The 19,811-nt window shown below is 58.6% G+C and overlaps 1 protein-coding gene across 1 annotated transcript; it reads right to left on the reverse strand.

Annotated features, from left to right (window-relative positions):
• Positions 1-577: 577 nt before the first annotated feature.
• On the reverse strand, positions 578-15,645 carry AMHR2 (anti-Mullerian hormone receptor type 2). The gene is made up of 11 exons (XM_077838820.1): positions 15,348-15,645; positions 15,000-15,182; positions 14,025-14,177; positions 10,015-10,101; positions 8,734-8,873; positions 6,858-7,085; positions 6,308-6,422; positions 5,640-5,800; positions 5,011-5,158; positions 3,137-3,273; positions 578-2,821 (listed from the first exon to the last, which is right to left on the reverse strand). The coding sequence occupies exons 1-11, from the start codon at positions 15,643-15,645 to the stop codon at positions 2,693-2,695; spliced, it is 1,779 nt and encodes a 592-aa protein (XP_077694946.1). The 3' UTR covers positions 578-2,692.
• Between the last annotated feature and the right edge of the window lie 4,166 nt (positions 15,646-19,811).

Consider the following 19,811-nt stretch of genomic DNA (forward strand, 5'->3'; position numbering starts at 1 on the left):
GGCATCCCTTTGGGCCTTATAATCTATGCAAGAGGTCCACAACCTGTGGGGCGTGGGAGGGCCAGGGGCAGCCCCCATGGGGGCCGGGGAAGGAGTGCCACCCAGCCCCTCTTCGTCTCCAGTTCTGCTCCAGTCCTGCCCGTAGCTGCGTCCCCAGCTCCTGGCCCCGTGCCTGGTCCCCGGCTTCTGGCCCCACATCTGGCCCTGTCCCCCACCTCCTAGCGGCTCCACTCCAAGCCCCGGCGCCAGCCTCAGCCGCTGGCCGCGGCTCTGTCCCCGGCCCAGCTCCTGGCCCCAGATCCACCCCCAACTGCAGCGCCAGCCTCAGCCCCCTGACCCCCGTCCACGTCATCGTCCTGTGCAGCTGCGTCCCTGCTCCTGGACCCAGCTCTGGGGAGGCGGACAAGGGTAAGGGGGGGGCATGACCCTCAAAAGTGTGGGGACCACTGATCTATGCATATCCTGCTGCAACAAATCAAACTAGCTCTATAAACCTCATCCTTCGACACCAGGTGAGCTCACTGGCGCATCCTTAGCTCACTCGCCAATGGCCCATCTACCCCACCTCCTCCCATACCAGATCACTCAGACCAGTCTGTACTTGTGTATTACTCAGGCTTTATTTCCAGCCAGGCCCCTCGTACAAACGTTCAGTGTCAAACTACCCCAGCAAGCAGCTTGCCTGCCCCGTCTGGGGCTCGGAGACGGCCTGGGCAGGGCTGTGTTGCTCCTCACGTGTCCTTTCTGCAGGCCGAGTGCCCGCGGGATTCCCGATTCCCTCCGCACCGCGAAGCAGAATAAATGAAGGCTCTTTCACCAACCCTGGGGCATGTGCGTGTCAATATCGTTATCCCCGGATGGGGGGAGTTGGGGAACAGGGAGGCGACGGGAGATTCTCACAGTGAGTCGGGGCAGATCTGGGAATGGGACCCAGGAGTCCTGGGCACTAGCCACAAGACCATTATTTCCCCGTTTGTCCCAACCTTTCTCCCATCTATTGTATTCTCCCCTGATCCCCTCTTCCCCAAGAGCCAGGCTCCCCCTCTCTCCTTCCTCTGGACCCCGCCACCCCCAGCGGCCCTCTCCTGTCACATCCTGGGCGCCCCCTGGGGGTGGAATGGGCTGGCCCCCTCTACCCTGCAAGGCAGCAGTGGAGCTGGGGGAGCCATGGTCATCCTACATCCTTACTAGTAGCCAGGAGGAGGAGCTCAGTGGGCCTGCAGCCCAGCTCCCAGAGTCGCTGCAGCTGGCGCAGGGGCAAACATGGGACTGTCACTCCAGCTGAGTGACCCCTGGCAGGTGCCTGTGTCCCCCAGCCCCTCCCTGTCGAGAGGTGGCTGGCATAGAGCCCCGAGGGTCAGCAAAACCTGGCATTGCACCATCGGCCTGCAGACAGGCAGCGCTGCCCTGTGCTTAGCACAGAGGCCTGGGAGCTGGGTTTTATTCCTGGGTGAGTCCCCTCCCCCTCCATGCCTCAGTTTCCCCTGTTGTGAAATTAGGGAGACGGGGGATTTGTGAGTGCAGAGTATTATCGTAAACTCCAGGGTCTTGCTGAGCAAGACCCTTCCATAACCCACTCCCAGATATAAGGAGAAAGGACCAACCCTTTAGTGCCTGGTGACAGCTGGGCAGAGGGTGCTCATGGTGCCCCATGGTCTCCTAGACGAGGCACCTGACAGGTGGTACCATCGCAAGCCATCTGGTGTTCCCAGGCAGTAGCCGGTCTCAACCCACTCTAAGGTCTGCGGGGAATAGTAGAGTCTGAATCTGACATCCCAATGCCACTATTTGGCCCCTGCCCAGCTCCCAATGGCCAAGATCTGCACCCCCCATTAAGAGCTCTGAGGGACAGTGTGGGCTAGTGGTTAGTGCACTGGACTGGGACTCAGGAGACCCAGGTTCTATTCCTGGCTCTGCTGGGTGACCTTCGGCAAGTCACTTTGCCACTCAGTGCCTCAGTTTCCCCGCACACATATTGGATGTTACTGTGAGCTCTTTGGGACAGGGAGCATTTGGTCCTGCTTCCAGCGTGTAAACAACATAGCCCAGAGCCAGGCAGCTTGTGAGCAACAGCCCCTGAAATGTCACAGCCCAGGGAGGGCTAGGACAGTGTGCATGGAAGGTGTATACCTGTGTGTGTGGCTGGGGTGTATGCCCATCAGTGGCTGATGGCATACGCCCTGTGTGTGTATGTGTCTTGGAGGAGGGTGTGTGTCTGGTCTGTATGCCTGCAGGGGGAGAAGAGGTGCATGCCCATTGGGAGGGGGTAAGATATAATGGGATGCATGTCCATGAAGGGGATGGGGGTAACTTGGGGGCTGCACACCTACCCTTCCATGTGGGGCAGGCATGATCGTGGGAGGGCTGTGCTCCCAGCCTGGGGGCATGGCCAAAGCACACTGCATTATGGGTATTCCCTGCCTCCCGGGGCCCATGGGAGCAGAGTGTAAAGTTCGAATCCGGCCCAGGTGGGGGTGGTCGGCCTGGCAGCTTGAGGCCATGCAGCAGCAGGGCACAGGCCAGCCCTGTTTATATCCAGCACAGGTAATAGCTGGGGTGATACGAGCCTGGCGCCGTCCCTGCCCCCAGAGCTCCTCTCCCTCCGTCAGTGCCAACCAGAGGCCTAAGGAGCATTCCCAGGCACCGTGGCCCAGTGCCGGGCGAGGGCAGGGGGGCAGTACCCCTTGCCAGCTCAGCATACCCCCGCCGGCAACTCGGCTCCCAGGGTCTGGAGCCGCTGGTGGGCGCACTCAGCCGTCAGCCGGGCCTCGGGATCGGGGTCCCAGCAGTCCTCCAGCAGCTCCCGCAGGCAGATGAAGACCTAGGGGAGAGGGGTCTCTCAGGGTGCAGGTGGCTCCAGACCCCAGGCTGGCTGAGGTGTCGCCCTGAGAGAGAACCTACTGCAGCAGAGACAAGACCTCCACCCTCACCCTGTGCACCTGTGGGGCTCAGGCCAGGGGTGTAAAACCCCCAGGGAATATAATAAAATCTTGGGGGTCGCCAAAGGGTCTCACTACATAGATGTATTTACCGCTGGCCCTTTAAACCAGCAGCAGAGCTAGTTGCGTCCTTCCTCCCCTCCACTACTCCCTCATCCCTTCCCACTAGTGTCCCCCCTCCCCCCAAACCCCTTTACCTGGCCTGTCCCCTTCCAGGATTCGGGGATGGATGGCCTCCTCCTCTCCTCCACGGCCAGTCTCCTCAGCTCCCCATATGTGGGACTGCCGCCCAGCTCTGCCTCGTAGGCCAGCAGGAAGGGAGGGACCCCGCAGCCTGGGGGAGGAGAGAGTGGGACATGTGGGGGTCAAATGGTTGTGACTTCCATCCAGCCCAGCCCCTAAGATGACCCAGGTACCAGCGACTGGCTCTGTGTGTGGGCGTGTGTCACCCTAAAGTGGCCAGCAGAGCGGATAAAAGCCCAACTACTGCTGTTGGCTAACGGGGATTCCCCTTGGACCCAAGAGACCTGATTCCTGGCACACTCAGGCTGCACTGGCAGCACAGAGGGGCCTTCCAGTGGGGATATGTGGCCCCCTGGCGAATCCCCCCCCCATGCAGTGGGCTCCCCAGTTGGTGTGGACTTGGCATGACCACGTAAGGGCTCTGCTCCCAGCCCCAGTGCAGGGGGTGGAGTAGGGCATGGCCAAAGCACACTGCATTATGGGTATTCCCTACCTCCCGGGGCCCATGGGAGCAGAGTGTAAGTTAGAGCATCTATGGTTACCATATGTCCGTATTTTCCCGGACATGTCCAGCTTTTTGGTTTTTAAATCGCCGTCCAGGAGGAATTTTTAAATATCTAAAAACGTCTGGTTTTTTGCCATTATTATTTTTCCCCAAAGAAGAGTTGATCATTCGAGAAAGAAAGTGAATGTTGATCACTGGAGAGAATGCCTGCTTTTTCCCCCTAGCTCCCAGCGCTTGTGCTGCGAAACGGCTGTTTGGCGCGGCTGGGAGGGAGAGGGGAGGAGGGGGAACGCAGCGCGCTCAGGAGAGGAGGCGAGGCCGGGGCGGGGATTTGGGGAAGAGGTCCAATGGGGCAGGGAGGGGGTGGAGTTGGGGTGCGGACTTTGGGGAAAGGGTTGGAATGGGGGCAGGGAAGAGGCAGGGAAGGGGTGGAGTTGGGGCAGGACCAGGGCAGGGGAGCACGAGCAAATCCCCCCCCCGCCCCCGGAGTGTCCTCTTTTTTGAATGTTGAAATATGGTAACCCTAGAGCATCCCTGAGGCTGCTCCGACACCAGGAGTGTGGGACTGGGCCCAGAATACAGGAAGTACAAACTTGTTCCTGCCCAGCCCAGGAAGGGGGTAAATGAGAATCAGCCCCCTTGGATCTGGAGTGTCTCTGGCCCCAGGGCCCCCTCCCTCCTGGGCAGACTGGCTCACTGCTCCCAGAAACCAGCCTGTAAGCAATGCCCCTTTTCCCCTTCCCACCCCCTGCCGGGGGCAGGTATCCTGCCCAGGGGCTGAGCTCCCAGACACCTCCCCTGGGCAGGGACCACTGTGCAGTGCAGACACCCAGTTCCGGGTGCGGATGTGCCTGTGTGAAAATTTGGGTGATATTTCTCCAAACCTCCACCAGGTGGCAGAGTTTCCAGCACTTTATTTGTCTGTGCTGCCACCACACAGACAGGGGGAGGCTCTTGATTTGATGGTGCATGGGGGGTGGCGGGGGGGGGGGGCAGAGAAATTCTTGGTTTGAGGCTTTCTAGGGGCTGATCCTGCAGCACAGTCCACAGGGATGGGGGCTGCATACATCAGCATGGCCATGGCTGGGGGCGGGGGGGGGGGATCAGCTGAGCAATAGTTAAGCTGGGGGCCATACAGAAGTGGCATGAGGAGCCACGGGGTGCAAGAAGGGACCAGCTGGGTGGGACCTCCCAGTGCTCGGGATGTTTAAAGCCAGGCAGGACAGAGGCCTGGGGGATGGGCTCTAGGCCTGGATCCTGCCTGGCACGGCCCAGCTGGGGTCCAGGGGGTCACGCCCAGCACCGAGCCCTACAGCCGCTCACCTGGGGAGAGCATCGAGCATCTCGTCAGGATCTCCCAGAGCACCAGGGCCAGGGAGTAGATGTCGGCCTGCTTCAGCGCGCGGCCCCAATCCTGCAGGTCCAGGCTGTCGTCCAGGATCTCAGGGGCCATGTACCGCTGGGTCCCTGCCTGCGATCAGGCAGGAAGGTCAACGCCAGCTGCCGACCACCAGCCGCTCACATGCCACGTGAGGGTGAGCTTGCCCATGCTAGTGCAACCGTTTGCATGTGCCAGGGCCGAGGCTCCCAGGCATGTACCCGTGAACGGGGCTGATTCATATGGGGCTCCCAGCCTCCCCCCAAGCAGCTTCCTTTCCAGGGGCTCTCCTACCTCGCCCCCCCACCTCAATGTTCAATCACGTCCTGGCACGCTCACGTGTGATCACACACATCCCCCCCATGCGCTCATATACCGGGGAGCTCAGACTCCCCCGGCCTCCACCCTCGCCCCCTCCCCCATTAAAACTTCCCCTCTCTGCCCTAGATGTGTGTGGGGGGGGGGTTATCACAGACACCCCCCCCCCCCAGCTGGACCCACTGTCCAGTTCTCTGAGCCTTGAGCACAAGTGCTGCTGCACACACACACACACGCGTGCACACACATTTGCTACCTTCCTGATAGCAGCTTCCATGCGGCCCCCGCCCCATCGCTCCAGGTGCGCGGGCAGCGCCGTGGCCAGGCCGAAGTCCCCGATGGCGCAGCTCCGGTCCTCCCGCACCAGCACATTCTGGCTGCTCAGGTCCCGGTGCGCCACGCTGGGTTTGTGCAGGCCTGGCACCAAGGAGACACGGGTTAGGAAGGGTCCAGCTGTGTGTGTGGGCCGGGGGGGAGGAAGGGGGTGGAGGAGCCACTGTGCTTCTCAGTGCCAAAAGAGAGCAAGAAGGGTCAAATCCCGGCCCCCACCCCCGGGATAGGCATGGAGAATGGGACATTGCAGAGACCCCACCAGCCTGGCTCGTGGGCCTGGTGCAATGGACGGGCTGGTGGGGGCATGGCGGACCCTTGGCTGTGATTGGCTAGTAGAGGGAAGGGCGGCTGGGCCATGTGTCCTATCCCCACCTCCCAGCTCCTGGGCTCCCCCTTGAGGATGGGCGAACTTGTCGCGCCGAGGCGGTGGGTGGGGCTAACTCGCCACATTGCGGCCGGCTGGGCACCAGGAGTGCAGGGAAAAGGGGATCACAGCTGTGTCCACAGCCCTGGGGCTCGGGCAGGGCAAAGTGTTGCCCCAGGGGCCTGCTGCTCCCCCTGCAGGGCTCCAGGAGCCAGGGCGGCTCTCACCGTTGTGCCAGAGCTCCTCGTGCAGGAAGGCCAGCCCCCGGGCCAGCGACAGGGCCAGTCTGATGGTGCCGTCCCAGGCGCTTACATGCTGGCTCAGGAAGAGTCTTAGGGAGCCCTGAGGGCAGACAGAGCCCGGCTCAGTCGGACCCCAGGCCAGAATCACAGGGGCCCATCGGGTGCAGGCCTGGCCCCGTGCAGTCTGCTTACCAGGACCCCGTTCAGTCTGGCTGTGAAACCCCAAGTGGGGAGGCGGGTCCCCAGTACTTCCCCGGCTGGATCCATCCCCCCGTCGGGGAACGACGGGGCCTCCAGCCCTTTCCCCGGAGATGATTCCCTGCCTGGATCCATCCCCCATCAGGAAGAGTTTTCTGACTACACTAAATTCCCTCTCTCCATATCTGAGCACAAGCAGAATCCGCGAGCAAAATCCCCTCCCTGCCTGTGCACGTGCAGTCACTCAGTCCCCGTGCAGTTCTGCACATGCCCAGCAGAGGGCAGTGGCACCCACCTGCCCCCCATGCCCAGGGCTGGCCGTGGGGCGAGCACTCACCGCCGGGTAGAGCTGCAGCACCAGCAGGCTCCCCTGATCCCCACGCACCCCTCCTCGCCCAGCCGCCAGGAGTCGGGCCACGTTCTCGTGGTTCATCAGGGGCAGGCTGTGCACGGACCACTCGGCTGCAAAGTGCTGGAAGCAGGAGTCGGGGAAGGCCTTGATCGCGACGGGTGTCTGGTGCAGGGTGCCCTGCCACACCACGGAGAAGCGCCCGTCCTGGAGCACCTGCGGGGGACAAAGACAGATAGGGCGACACGCTGACCTGTCTCTCAGCTCCCTGGAATGGAGAGGGGAGCACAGAACCTAGTCTTATCCTAGGTAAGGCATTTTTGCGGGGAAGGTCACAGCACTGGTGTCCCAGCTGGGCACTGCTGCGGGGAAGCTTGCAGCATTGTGGAGTCCATGGCTGGGCACTGCTGCAGGGAAGCTCACAGCACTGGAGTCCATGGCTGGGCACTGCTGCAGAGAAGCTCGCAGCACTGGAGTCCATGGCTGGGCACTGCTGCAGAGAAGCTCGCAGCACTGGAGTCCATGGCTGGGCACTGCTGCAGAGAAGCTCGCAGCACTGGAGTCCATGGCTGGGCACTGCTGCAGAGAAGCTCGCAGCACTGGAGTCCATGGCTGGGCACTGCTGCAGAGAAGCTCGCAGCACTGGAGTCCATGGCTGGGCACTGCTGCAGGGAAGCTCGCAGCACTGGAGTCCATGGCTGGGCACTGCTGCAGAGAAGCTCGCAGCACTGGAGTCCATGGCTGGGCACTGCTGCGGGGAAGCTCGCAGCACTGGAGTCCATGGCTGGGCACTGCTGCGGGGAAGCTCGCAGCACTGGAGTCCATGGCTGGGCACTACTGCAGGGTGGATAAAATTTATTTTATTTTGTTTAACTCCCATGGGAGTTAGGTTCCTAACCTTTGAAAATACTTCTAGACACCTATTTGAATCTTTAGGTGCCTAAATACCTTTGAAAGTCTCCATAGTGACCATAAACAATCCTTCAGTTCACTAACGACAGATCATTCTCCCACTGTTGAATAAGCCAGTTAGTTTCGAATGCAAAATGTGTTTGGCTAAACTTACAGTTTTGGCCCCTTAAGTATCCAGGGCATTTAAGGAGTTTTATTTCACTAATCAAAATGTTTTAAAATGCTGGTTTTGTGCATTTTTACTGGAATGCCAATTTCCATCCAGCTGCAGCTTGAGACAAATCACAAGTAAACAATCATTTGCTAGCAAATAAGAAATGTGTCCTTGGCCTTTTCTGAACATAATCAAAAATGTCAAATTTAAGATTCTCACTAAATAAATGCTAAGCGACGTAACTGCTTAAATAAATGTGCATAGACATAATGTGTCCTCCGGTTAGCAAAGAGAAGGACCAAATTTAGAGAACAGGTTATATTTAGTAGCGAATCAACATGTTTGAATGGTTACCCACCAATGAGAACGAACTGTTAGGAAAAGAAGTAAAAAATACAAATGCAAAATGCAATTAAAATCAGTGATTTAAGTCAAGGTTTCCTGCTTGTTGATTTAAATCAAGATTAAAATCAGGGATTTAAACCAGTCCACCCTGAAGCTTGCAGCACTGGAGACCCTGCCTGGCACTGCTGCGAGGAAGCTTGCAGCGCTGGAGCCACAACCTGGCACTGCCCTGGGGAAGCTCGCAGCGCTGGAGCCCCCGCCTGGCACTGCCAGCACAAACACCTGCTTGCATGGGCCAAGACTGATCCACCTCCTCCCTAAGCTCAACAGGGACATGCCGGGCGACACGTGCTCTCCCCCTGCAGAACCAGCCTGCAACTTGCACAGACAGAGGTGAGACCGAGGCAAAGGCCAGTCCGTGCTGTCAACCCCAACGCAGCCACCAAGTGAGACCTGGAGGAACTGGAGCGCTGGCAGCTCCTGGCTGGGAGGTTCCCTCTCACGGCTGGAATGGGGGTCCATGCTGACTTTGGTCAGCTCCCTGCTCTCCTCCTGGCGCAGCAGCACTGCACAGACCTTCACCTTTCTCAGCACTGTGGAGAGAAAGTGAGAGATTTCCCCCTGCAGTAACACAGAGGCTCCTCTGGGGCGGTGACACTGGGACTGGGCCGAATGCCCAACTATGGTGCAGTGCCCTGGGACGAGCACACAGAGCTGCAGGGCCCACGGGCTGCTCAGCAGAGAGAGAGAGAGAGAGAATGTGTGTGGGTTTGAGTCACCAATCAACCCACAGCGTGTGTGTGTGTGTAGACAGACGGGGTGAGTCATATACTAACCCAGTATGTGTGTGTGTGTAGAGAGAGAGACAGACTGTGTGTGTACAGACAGACAGACAGTGTATACACAGATAGTGTGGGTGTGAATGTATGTGTGAGTCAGACACGAACACAGAGTGTGTGGAGAGAGAGAGACAGGTGGTTTGTGCATAGATAGACAGTGTGGGTGTGTATGTTTGTGTGTCATACACCAACTCAGTTTGTATGTGTGTATATAGAGAGACAAACAGACTGTGTGTTTAGAGAGAGACAGACTGTGTGTGTGTTTAGACATCCAGATGTGTGTGTGTGTGTGTGTAGAGACAGACTGTGCATACAGACCACGTGCGTGTGTGTGTGTACAGAGAGACAGACTGTCTGTGGAGACAGACCCTGTGCGTGCGTGTGAATTGTAAACCAACCCAGTGCGTGCGTGTGTCCGGCTGGGCGTGTACCTACGTGTGAAGCAGAGGCAGGGATTGAGGGGGAGGGGGAGGGAGTCTAATAAAAACTAAGAACCCCCCCAGCACCCCAAGCCCTGTGATCTTAACAGGTCGCTTGAGCTGAAGGGAGTTCCCCCCTGGGGCTGTCGGTGTTGGGCCTTGTACAGAATTCAGGCTGCGCCCACTAGGGGGCAACCTGCGTCCAGCCTGTCCATGGGCAATTAACTGGCTTTGTGTCCCTGGCCAGGGCGCTCCCTGCTGGCTGGGACCAGGGACCACAGCCGCATTACGGAGCCACTCCTTCCCTCACACCACTGGGGCCCCTGCTAATGGGGCCCAGGTTCCATGACTGGGACAACCAGGAGACCCATGATGGGAGGCAGGGGGTGGCAGGACGGCTTGATCCAGTGCATCTAAAACCCCATATTCCCCGTTGGGCCGAGGGCCTGGAGGAGCTGGGGGCGCGGGGGCCATACCCAGGAAGGCCAGACAGCCGAGGAAGAGCAGCAGAGGGCAGGCCACGGCGATCCAGATGGTGCCCGTCGGAGCAGACCCAGCCGAGGCTGCGGAAAAGGCCGAGAGAAGCAGAGGCTGAACTGAGAATCCAGCCCCAGGCACGGCCCGTGGGCAGCGGGCGACGGGGCCCGGGGTCAGATGAGGAGGATGTCTGGGATACCGCTCCTGCTGGGGCGTTGGGATCCAGCCGTCACCTGGCTGCCCCCTAGGGTGCTCCCCCCTGCACCAGGCCCACCCCTGTGCTAAACGTCCCTGGGGGCAACCGCTCCCGGCTGGATCTGTCCCAGCCTGTCCCCCTGGGGGCGATTCCTCATCCAGATGCTGCCTGTCGGGGTGCCCACCACCCCTAATGTTCAGCCTAAGTGACACTTTTCTTAATCAGCTCCCATGACCCTCCCTCCCCCACCTCCGTCTCCTCGGGGCCCAGTGGCCACCTTTCCCTTCTAGCCACTAGCCAGCCCCCTCCTGGAGCAGAGAGGCATAGACTGGACAGGGGCTGTCAGAGCCCCTCACATCTGGCCCTCGCTCCCCGACCCGCCCACGGGATGCTCCTCTGCTCGAGTTTTAATTAAACTCCAGAAGAAAGGACGGCTTCCCCCCTCTCCTCTCAGCTGCCAACATTCCTGTATCCTCCCTCTGCTGCAGCCCATCAAAGCCAGTTTTGGGGGGGGGGAGCTGGGTCGCAGCACTACAAAGCTAGGTGGGGGGGACCCAATCCAGCCCCAGGCATGCTGTTAAAGGAGCAGGGCAGTCAGATCCTGGGCCAAGCCAATTCCAGCTAGGCATCCTTACTGGCAGATGCCAAGATAGTCCTCTTGCAGGGAGTGGGGTCTAGTGGTCAGAGCAGGGGTCTGGGAGTCAGGACTCCTGGGTTCTATTGTTAGCTTGGGGAAGGCAGTTGGGTCTAGTGGTTAGTGCAGGGGAGCTGCATCTCAGGGCAAGGCACAGAGGGCTCGTCCCATCCCTTTCTCTCCTGCCCACTGAGCCTGTCTGTGGCTAAGTGCTTCCTCCTGCTGCAGGAATGAAGGAACCGGAGATGAGAGGGAAGCAGCGGGATGGAGAGGTGCAGGAAGAGCAGAGGGAATTACCCCTCCTCTGCTGCTCTGTGACACCCCTCCACTGCCACTTTGCCCCCGCTGCACCCTGCTGCCCTGTGCTGGGGCAACAGAGGTCCCCAACCCCCGTTCCCCACACAGGCCCCCTGAGATCTAATGCACTGGAATCAGACTGGCCCTGGCTACAGCATCAGGGGCCAGAGCTTGCTCCCTGGTCTCTCCCCAGCCCTGAGCGCTCTCACTGGGGAGCCAGGCAGAGGCTCAGCCAGGGGTCCAGCATGGGGCCCTCATACCTGATCAGGGCAAACCTAGGCCAGGAGCCCACACAAGAGGGTCAGGGATCGGCACCATAGGAGCAGCCCATTGGGTGCCACCCAGGGCACAGCCCCAGGGCAAAACTCCCTTCCATGTGCTGAGCCCTCTGGGTCAGCCCCCCCATCCATAGCCACCCCATCCCACAGCCCACAGCCTGGGTCCAGATAGCCAGGGATAAAGTAAGAATTAGGATGTGAACCCCCACTCCCCTCCTCTAACTATTATACACCACTTCCCCCCCCCTCAGAGCTGGGCATGGAACCCAGGAGTCCTGGCTCCCCATCCCCCGGCTCTAACTACTATACACCACTCCCCGCCCTCAGAGCTGGCCATAGAACCCAGGAGTCCTGGCTCCCCATCCCCCGGCTCTAACCCACTAAACCGCACTCCTCCCCCAAGCTGGGTACAGAACCCAGACATCCTGGCTCCCCCCACTAGACCCCACTCCCCACAGGAAGTCCAGCAGCCCCACATGGCAGCTGCTCGGTGGGACGTGTCGTGGGCAGCATTGCTGGGTTGGACTCAGTCCCGCCAGCCCAACCTGGTCCCGTGTGAGCGCCGGGTTCGCCTGCCTCCCAGCTGCTTATCAGGGTGACTCAGAGCTCTGGTGCTCGTACTCCCCTGCCTGGCTCGCCTCCCCAAGGTCTGTGGGGCAGCGTCCAGGCAAGAGCATCCAGATAGCCGGGGTCTCCCCCAGGACTGCGCACCTGCTGCGGGGCGGGGAGAGGAGAGCCCGGCCTTCATGGGTCCGGCTGGGGGGGTGGTTACACACTGACTGCCCCATGCTAAACAGGGTCCTTCTCCCAGCCTGGGGGAGGGGGGTGTTGCAGAGGGGATGGAGAGAGGAGACTGGGATGGGGGCACTTTTGGGAGGGGAGCAGGGCCAGACATGGGGGGAGGAGGGCAAAGGGGAGGCACAGAACAGACATGACAGGAAGGGAAAGGGCAATTATTTATGCTTTATCTTGTGTCCTCAATTTTTTCTCGACACGTCCCCCCCACGACCTCAGACATCTCCCTCCCCCAGCTCCGCCAGTGCCCCTCAATCCTGACCCGCAGCCCCCTGCTAACCCCAGCCTGGGGGTTCCCCAGCCCTGCCAGTGCCCCTAAATCCCAACACGCCCCCCTCCTCCCGCTACCGCAGACATCTCCCTCCCCCAGCTCCGCCAGTGCCCCTCAATCCTGACCCGCAGCCCCCTGCTAACCCCAGCCTGGGGGTTCCCCAGCCCTGCCAGTGCCCCTAAATCCCAACACGCCCCCCTCCTCCCGCTACCTCAGACATCTCCCTCCCCCAGCTCCGCCAGTGCCCCTCAATCCTGACCCGCAGCCCCCTTCTAACCCCAGCCTGGGGGTTCCCCAGCCCTGCCAGTGCCCCTAAATCCCAACACGCCCCCCTCCTCCCGCTACCTCAGACATCTCCCTCCCCCAGCTCCGCCAGTGCCCCTCAATCCTGACCCGCAGCCCCCTTCTAACCCCAGCCTGGGGGTTCCCCAGCCCTGCCAGTGCCCCTAAATCCCAACACGCCCCCCTCCTCCCGCTACCTCAGACATCTCCCTCCCCCAGCTCCGCCAGTGCCCCTCAATCCTGACCCGCAGCCCCCTGCTAACCCCAGCCTGGGGGTTCCCTGGCCCTGCCAGTGCCCCTAAATCCCAACACGCCCCCCTCCTCCCGCTACCTCAGACATCTCCCTCCCCCAGCTCCGCCAGTGCCCCTCAATCCTGACCCGCAGCCCCCTGCTAACCCCAGCCTGGGGGTTCCCCAGCCCTGCCAGTGCCCCTAAATCCCAACACACCCCCCTCCTCCCGCTACCGCAGACATCTCCCTCCCCCAGCTCCGCCAGTGCCCCTCAATCCTGACCCGCAGCCCCCTGCTAACCCCAGCCTGGGGGTTCCCCAGCCCTGCCAGTGCCCCTAAATCCCAACACGCCCCCCTCCTCCCGCTACCTCAGACATCTCCCTCCCCCAGCTCCGCCAGTGCCCCTCAATCCTGACCCGCAGCCCCCTTCTAACCCCAGCCTGGGGGTTCCCCAGCCCTGCCAGTGCCCCTAAATCCCAACACGCCCCCCTCCTCCCGCTACCTCAGACATCTCCCTCCCCCAGCTCCGCCAGTGCCCCTCAATCCTGACCCGCAGCCCCCTGCTAACCCCAGCCTGGGGGTTCCCTGGCCCTGCCAGTGCCCCTAAATCCCAACACGCCCCCCTCCTCCCGCTACCTCAGACATCTCCCTCCCCCAGCTACGCCAGTGCCCCTCAATCCTGACCCGCAGCCCCCTGCTAACCCCAGCCTGGGGGTTCCCCAGCCCTGCCAGTGCCCCTAAATCCCAACACGCCCCCCTCCTCCCGCTACCTCAGACATCTCCCTCCCCCAGCTCCGCCAGTGCCCCTCAATCCTGACCTGCAGCCCCCTGCTAACCCCAGCCTGGGGGTTCCCCAGCCCTGCCAGTGCCCCTAAATCCCAACACGCCCCCCTCCTCCCGCTACCTCAGACATCTCCCTCCCCCAGCTCCGCCAGTGCCCCTCAATCCTGACCCGCAGCCCCCTGCTAAGACCACCCTGGGCCCCCCTAGCTCTGGGGGCATGTTCCCCGGCGACACTTCCTTACCTTGCGGCGCTGCAGGGGCCCCAAGCCAGCTGACGTTGGCATTGCAGAGGTCGGAGTGGCACAGGCAGCGCTGAAGGATGGCCCCCATGGTGTGGATGGGGCTGGTTTTGCAGGCTGGGGAGTCGCAGCCATCTCGGTCGCTGCCCCAGCAACCTGGTCTCCCGCAGAGAGACAGACAGACAGACAGCCGTCAGGGAACTGAGCCCCCTCAGCCTCATCTCTTCTACCCCCCACCCCAGCACAACTCCCTCCCCATGCAGTGCCCTCAGGCATAGTGTCCGCCATGTGGGTGCCCAAGCCCTGACCCTGCAGCCACCTGGGGATGGGAGAGACCTTCCCCCTCGCTGGCCCGAGCCAGCCGCAGCCCAATTGGACATGGGGGGGGGGGTTGCTGTCGGAGCAGGGGGCAGCCACTGCATGGGTAGCAGACAGGCCTTTCCCTCCATGGGGAGTTGCAGGAGCAATAAACCCACCCGCCGCTTTTAGACTCACTTTTCACAGACACTTGGGAAATGGCTCACCCAGGAGCGCACAAAAGGTTGGTGCTAGATCCAGGGATAGAACTCAGGAGTCCTGGCTCCCAGCCCCCCCTGCTCAAACCACTAGATCCCACTTCCCTGAGAGAACCAGGGATAAAACCCAGGAGTCCAGACTCCCAGCCTCCCCTGTTCCAACCACTAGACTCTTCTCCCCTGGGAGAGCTAGGGATAGAACCCAGGAGTCCTGACTCCCAGCCCTGAGAGAGAGCCAGTCCCAACACTCTAGCCACCAGCCCCCACTCCCTTCCCAGAGCAGAAATAGAACCCAGGCATCCTGCCTTCTTAGGGTAACCAGACGTCCCAATATTAGGGGCTTTGTCTTATATAGGCAACTATCCCCACCCCCACACCAAAGTAAAAGTGTCCCCATTTTTCATACTTGCTGTCTGGTCACCCTATGCCCCACCCCCACCCCATCACTTCAGCAGCCCCTCACCTTGCATCACTGCCTGGAGCCTGCCGTGGCTTTGGTTCCAGATCCCGAAGCAGCACTGGCTGGAGTTGCAGAGGATGGTGCTGCTCTCGGCGCCCCCCAGGACATGCCCCCGGTGCCGCATGGAGCCCTGCAGGTTGTGGGGGTGCTCATAGAAGACACAGCTCCGGTTCCAGCTCAGGGTGCCTGGAGAGACACAGGAGGCTCAGCTGGGTGGGTGCAGGACATACACCCGCTCTCTCCCTCCCGCTCACCCCCCAGGGGCAGCAGCCTGGCCCTCTGCCTGTCTCCCCCCGCCTGTGCACTAGGAGAGCACGGGGAGGGGGGAGGGGGCGCCACCCTGCCCCGTACCCGGCAGCCCCAGGCTCAGCCAGAGGCACAGCCCCCGAAGCAGGCGGGGGGCCCGGGGATGCATGGTCGCCCCATCCATCCAGTGGTCCTTCTTCCAGCACCTGGAGCGTGCCTGTGAGCCCAGCCGGCCCTCCCCCAGGGCCCAGCACAGGTGGGAAGGACTTGGCTGGCTTCGCGCGTGGGATGGGGCCGAGACGCTGTCAACGGCCAGAGGAAGCAAAAGGAGCGCAGGGAAGGAGGGTGGCGCTCCCCGGTGCCCCGCTCTGATCCTGCCCCCACCCTGAGGCTCAGCCCCCATGGGCCCTGCTCCCCACCTTGGCCCCTGGCCTGCAGGCTGGTGCTCAGCCCCGAGCCCAGCGTATCCTGCTGGGTTCTGTATCAGCGACTCTTGCCTGCTCAGAGCCTGCTGGGAGCTGGGCAGCAATTTCAGTGCCCAGGGCCCCCATCTGGAAGCAAACAGCTCCAAGGCCCGTTCCCAGCCCAGAGCCTTCCTCATAAAGCCCAGTCTCCATTTATAATCAGAGTCCAGGGGTCAGGTACATACACTGGGCTCCGTGTCCCTAGCCCCAGCAGAAGGCCCTCAGATGCAGTACCAATGCCAGCTGGAGTAATTATCCTGCCTCCCTAAATACACCCCTCACCCCACTGAGCTGCAGCTGGATTGTGCTAACTACCTCCGTGGATCAGGGCCTGAACTTCTGTGTGGCTGTTAACAGCTGCCGTGCCCCACCCCAGAGGCAGCTGCAATTCAGCAATTGTTGGCAAAAGCATTTCCCAGGGAAAAGGGCTGCATCAAAGCTGCTCAAAAGAGCGACCCCCTGCTTTTTGCCAGCGTAGTAGCACCACCACCAGCCTGAGCTTCAGGGTAGTGCGGGCTCCTATGCCCACTTTCAGACAAGGAGGTAACGGTATTGCTCTCCCCAAAGGTGTAAAACTCAAGAGCCAGATCCTGTCACAGGCTGGCTGGCCTGTAGGGGGCATCAAGGTCTGGTGACAGATCAGCTACCCTCCCAGCTGATCATATGGCCCTGTTCAATTATTAGACCCAGCTGGAAAGAGATCATAAAAACATAAGAACGCCCATACTGGGTCAGACCAAAGGTCCACCTAGCCCAGTATCCTGTCTGCCAGGTGCCCCAGAGGGAATGAACAGAGCAGGTCATTGTCAAGTGATCCATCCCGTCGCCCATTCCCAGCTTCTGGCAAACAGAGGCTAGGGACACCATCCCTGCCTATCCGGACTAATAGCCATTTATTGACCTATCCTCTGTGAACTTATCTAGTTCTCTTTTGAACCCTGTTATGGTCTTGGCCTTCAGAGCATCCTCTGGCAAGGAGTTCCACAGGTTGACTATGTGTTGTGTGAAAAAATACTTCCTTTTGTTTGTTTTAAACCTGCAGCCTATTAATTTCATTTGGTGACCCCTAGTTCTTGTGTTGAGGAGTAAATAACACTTCCTTATTTACTTTCTCCTCACCAGTCATGATTTTATAGACCTCTATCCTATCCCCCCTTAGTCATCTCTTTTCCAAGCTGAAAAGTCCCAGTCTTATTCATCTCTCCTCATATGGAAGGCATTAATCATACCCTTAATCATTTTTGTTGCCCTTTTTTGAACCTTTTCCAATTCCAATATATCTCTTTTGAGATGGGGCGACCACATCTGCACACAGTATTCAAGATGTGGGCGTACCATGGATTTATATAGAGGCAACATGACATTTTCTGTCTTAATATCTATCCCTTTCTTAATGATTCCCAACATTCTGTTCGCTTTTTTGACTGTCGCTGCACATTGAGTGGATGTTTTGAGAAAACTCTCCACAATGACTCCAAGATCTCTTTCTCGAGTGGTAACAGCTAATTTAGACCCCATCATTTTATATGTATAGTTGGGATTATGCTTTGCAATGTGCATTTCTTTGCATTTATCGACATTGAATTTCATCTGCCATTTAGTTGCCCAGTCACACAGTTTTGTAAGCGCCTTTTGTAGCTCTTTGCAGCCTGCTTGGGACTTAACTATCTTGAGTAGTTTTGTATCATCTGCAAATGTTGCCCCCTGTCTACCCCTTTTTCCAGATCATTTATGAATATGTTGAATAGGACTGGTCCCAGAACAAACCCCTGGGGGATCCCACTATTTACCACTATCCATTCTGAGAATTGACCATGTATTCCTACCCTTTGTTTCCTATCTTTTAACCAGCTACCAATCCATGAGAGGACCTTCCTTCTTATCCCATGACAGCTTACTTTGCTTAAGAGCCTTTGGTGAGGGAACTTGTCAAAAGCTTTCTGAAAATCTAAATACACTATATCCACTGGATCCCCTTGTCCACATGCTTGTTGACTCACTCAAAGAATTCTAGTAGATTGGTGAGGCATGATTTTCCTTTACTAAAACCATGTTGGCTTTTCCCCAACAAATTATGTTCATCTATGTGTCCGACAATTTTGTTCGTTGCTATAGTTTCAACCAATTTGCCTGGTACTGAAATCAGGTTTATTGGCCTGTAATTGGCCTTCTGGCCCAAGGCTCTGAAGCAGGAGTGGGGCAGGGGCAGTAGCCCAGGGTGGGCCAAGGAGCTGTTTTGTGGTTGAGGTTTTGCCAGAGTTTTCTGTCTGGAGAATAAAATTGTGCTGGATGCAACAGACTCCTTCCTGCTCTAGGGAGTCAGGCCAGCAGCCTACAGGCAGCCTCCCTCCTTCTCCCTCACCCCCCAAATCATTACACTGGTGTAATTTTGAGTTCTCAGTCCCCTCCCGCATGTGTCAGGGGCAGCACACTGGTGAGAATGTTTGCTCCTTGCTGGGGACAGTGCACTCTACCACCTTCCCGCAGTGCTCCTGATTGGCCGTTCTTCCTAAAAGGCAGGCAAGTGGGGAAGGGCAGCCAATCAGAAGGGGTATCCCATCCCCCCCTCATCCACCCCAGCAAGGCTGAAATTCACAAGGGTAGCAGTGACTTGTGGAAATGTTGTGAGATTTGGCAACCCTGCAGGAGAGCTGTGTTGTGGGGCTGGTATGTACAACATGGCACCCACCACCATGGTGTCTGGGCAGCTCCCAGTCTTTAATGTTTTTAGCCTCAGCATGTCCCAGTGAGGCAGGGCAGTGCTGTTATCCCCATTGTACAGCAGGAGAATTGAGGCACAGAGAGGCTAAGTGACTGTCCCAGGGTCACACTGGAAGTCTGTGGTGGAGCAGGGAATTGAAGCTGGATCTCTTGGTACCTCAGAAGGGTTTTTACCTTCCTTTCTCTGCAGCTTAAAATGGGAATCATCCGGGCACCTGTCAGCTAATCAATTCCCTGCACTGCTCTGAGGGCCAGGTCCCTGCTCAGATCAAGAACATTTCGCCCACTCCACCCCAGAGGCAGGAGAGCCTGACAGTAACCACCAGGCAGCCCTCCCTCACCCTAGCCCTCCTCATCCACACTGGGCCCAGCATCTTTAACCCAGGGTCAGGCCTGTGGTGACCAGAGCTAGAGGCTGGAAACACCAAGGAGCCCTCAACATTTGGAACCATGTAGGGGCAGCAGAACTAAGGGGTAGCTATTCATGTGGGTCAGGCCCTAAGAGTTAGTGCTAGCTAGTGGTCAGTACAAGCCCCATGGGAAATGAGGCTTGCTTGAGCAGGGAATATAGAAATCAGGACTCCTGGGTTCTGTTCCCAACTGCCCTTTCCTTGCTGAGTAAGCTCAAGGCAACCGCCTCTGTCTCTATTTCCACAACTAGACAAAGACGGATATTATTGACTCAGCTCTCAGCAAGAGGTTTCAGGAGGGATAATCAACCTAAAGCCCCCGCCTCTTTGAGCAGAAACTTGCTGTAACTAAAAGTAGCATAGAAGGAAGGTTGCAGGAAGGGGCAGTTTTTGTTTTCCCCACATTGTTTACTTCACACATTTCATATTACTTGGTTCACCGTCCCTTTCCTCTGTGTGATTCCTTGGTAACAATACTATGGAGAGGTTCTTCAGAATGGTGTGACTTAAGTTGTTGGTGCCCCTTTAAAAAGTAGCAATGCGTAGCTCTTACATATTGTAATCAGTAGATCTCATGGAAGGAAGTTAATGAATGTTTGTAAAAGAGATCACAATCAATGAGCTTGGAGATCATGGCATGAAATTTTCAAAAGAACTTAAGGGTACACATACCTAGAGATAAAAGCCCCACAACTCAGCCACGGCTGGCCCGGGTCAGCCGCCTCAGGCTCACGGGGTCTGTGGCTACAAGGCTAAAAATTGCTGTGTAGGCATTTGGGCTCGAGCCAGAGCTCTGGGACTCTCCTCCCTCAAAGGGTCCCAAAGCTGGGGCTCGAGGCTGGATGTCTTACACTGTAATTTTTCAACCCCCTGAGTCCAAGCCCTGTGAGCCTGAGCCAGCTATGGCTTCTTTATCCCTGTCTAGACATACCCTAAGTGACTTAGGTGCTGTGGGACATTCTATCCCATGGCCA

This window comes from Eretmochelys imbricata, chromosome 20 (genome assembly GCF_965152235.1).
Source record: "Eretmochelys imbricata isolate rEreImb1 chromosome 20, rEreImb1.hap1, whole genome shotgun sequence".
In the NCBI taxonomy this organism is placed as follows: Eukaryota; Metazoa; Chordata; order Testudines; family Cheloniidae; genus Eretmochelys; species Eretmochelys imbricata.

Excerpts from the sequence above, each read along its gene's own strand:
- AMHR2 (XM_077838820.1), bottom strand. The coding sequence starts at position 15,645 with ATGGGGGCTGAGCCTCAGGGTGGGGGCAGGATCAGAGCGGGGCACCGG. Across the intron at positions 14,178-14,999 it reads GCTCCAGGCAGTGATGCAAG|GTTGCTGGGGCAGCGACCGA; the intron begins GTGAGGGGCTGC and ends GCGGGAGACCAG. Across the intron at positions 6,423-6,857 it reads TGCTGCAGCTCTACCCGGCG|GGCTCCCTAAGACTCTTCCT; the intron begins GTGAGTGCTCGC and ends GTCTGCCCTCAG.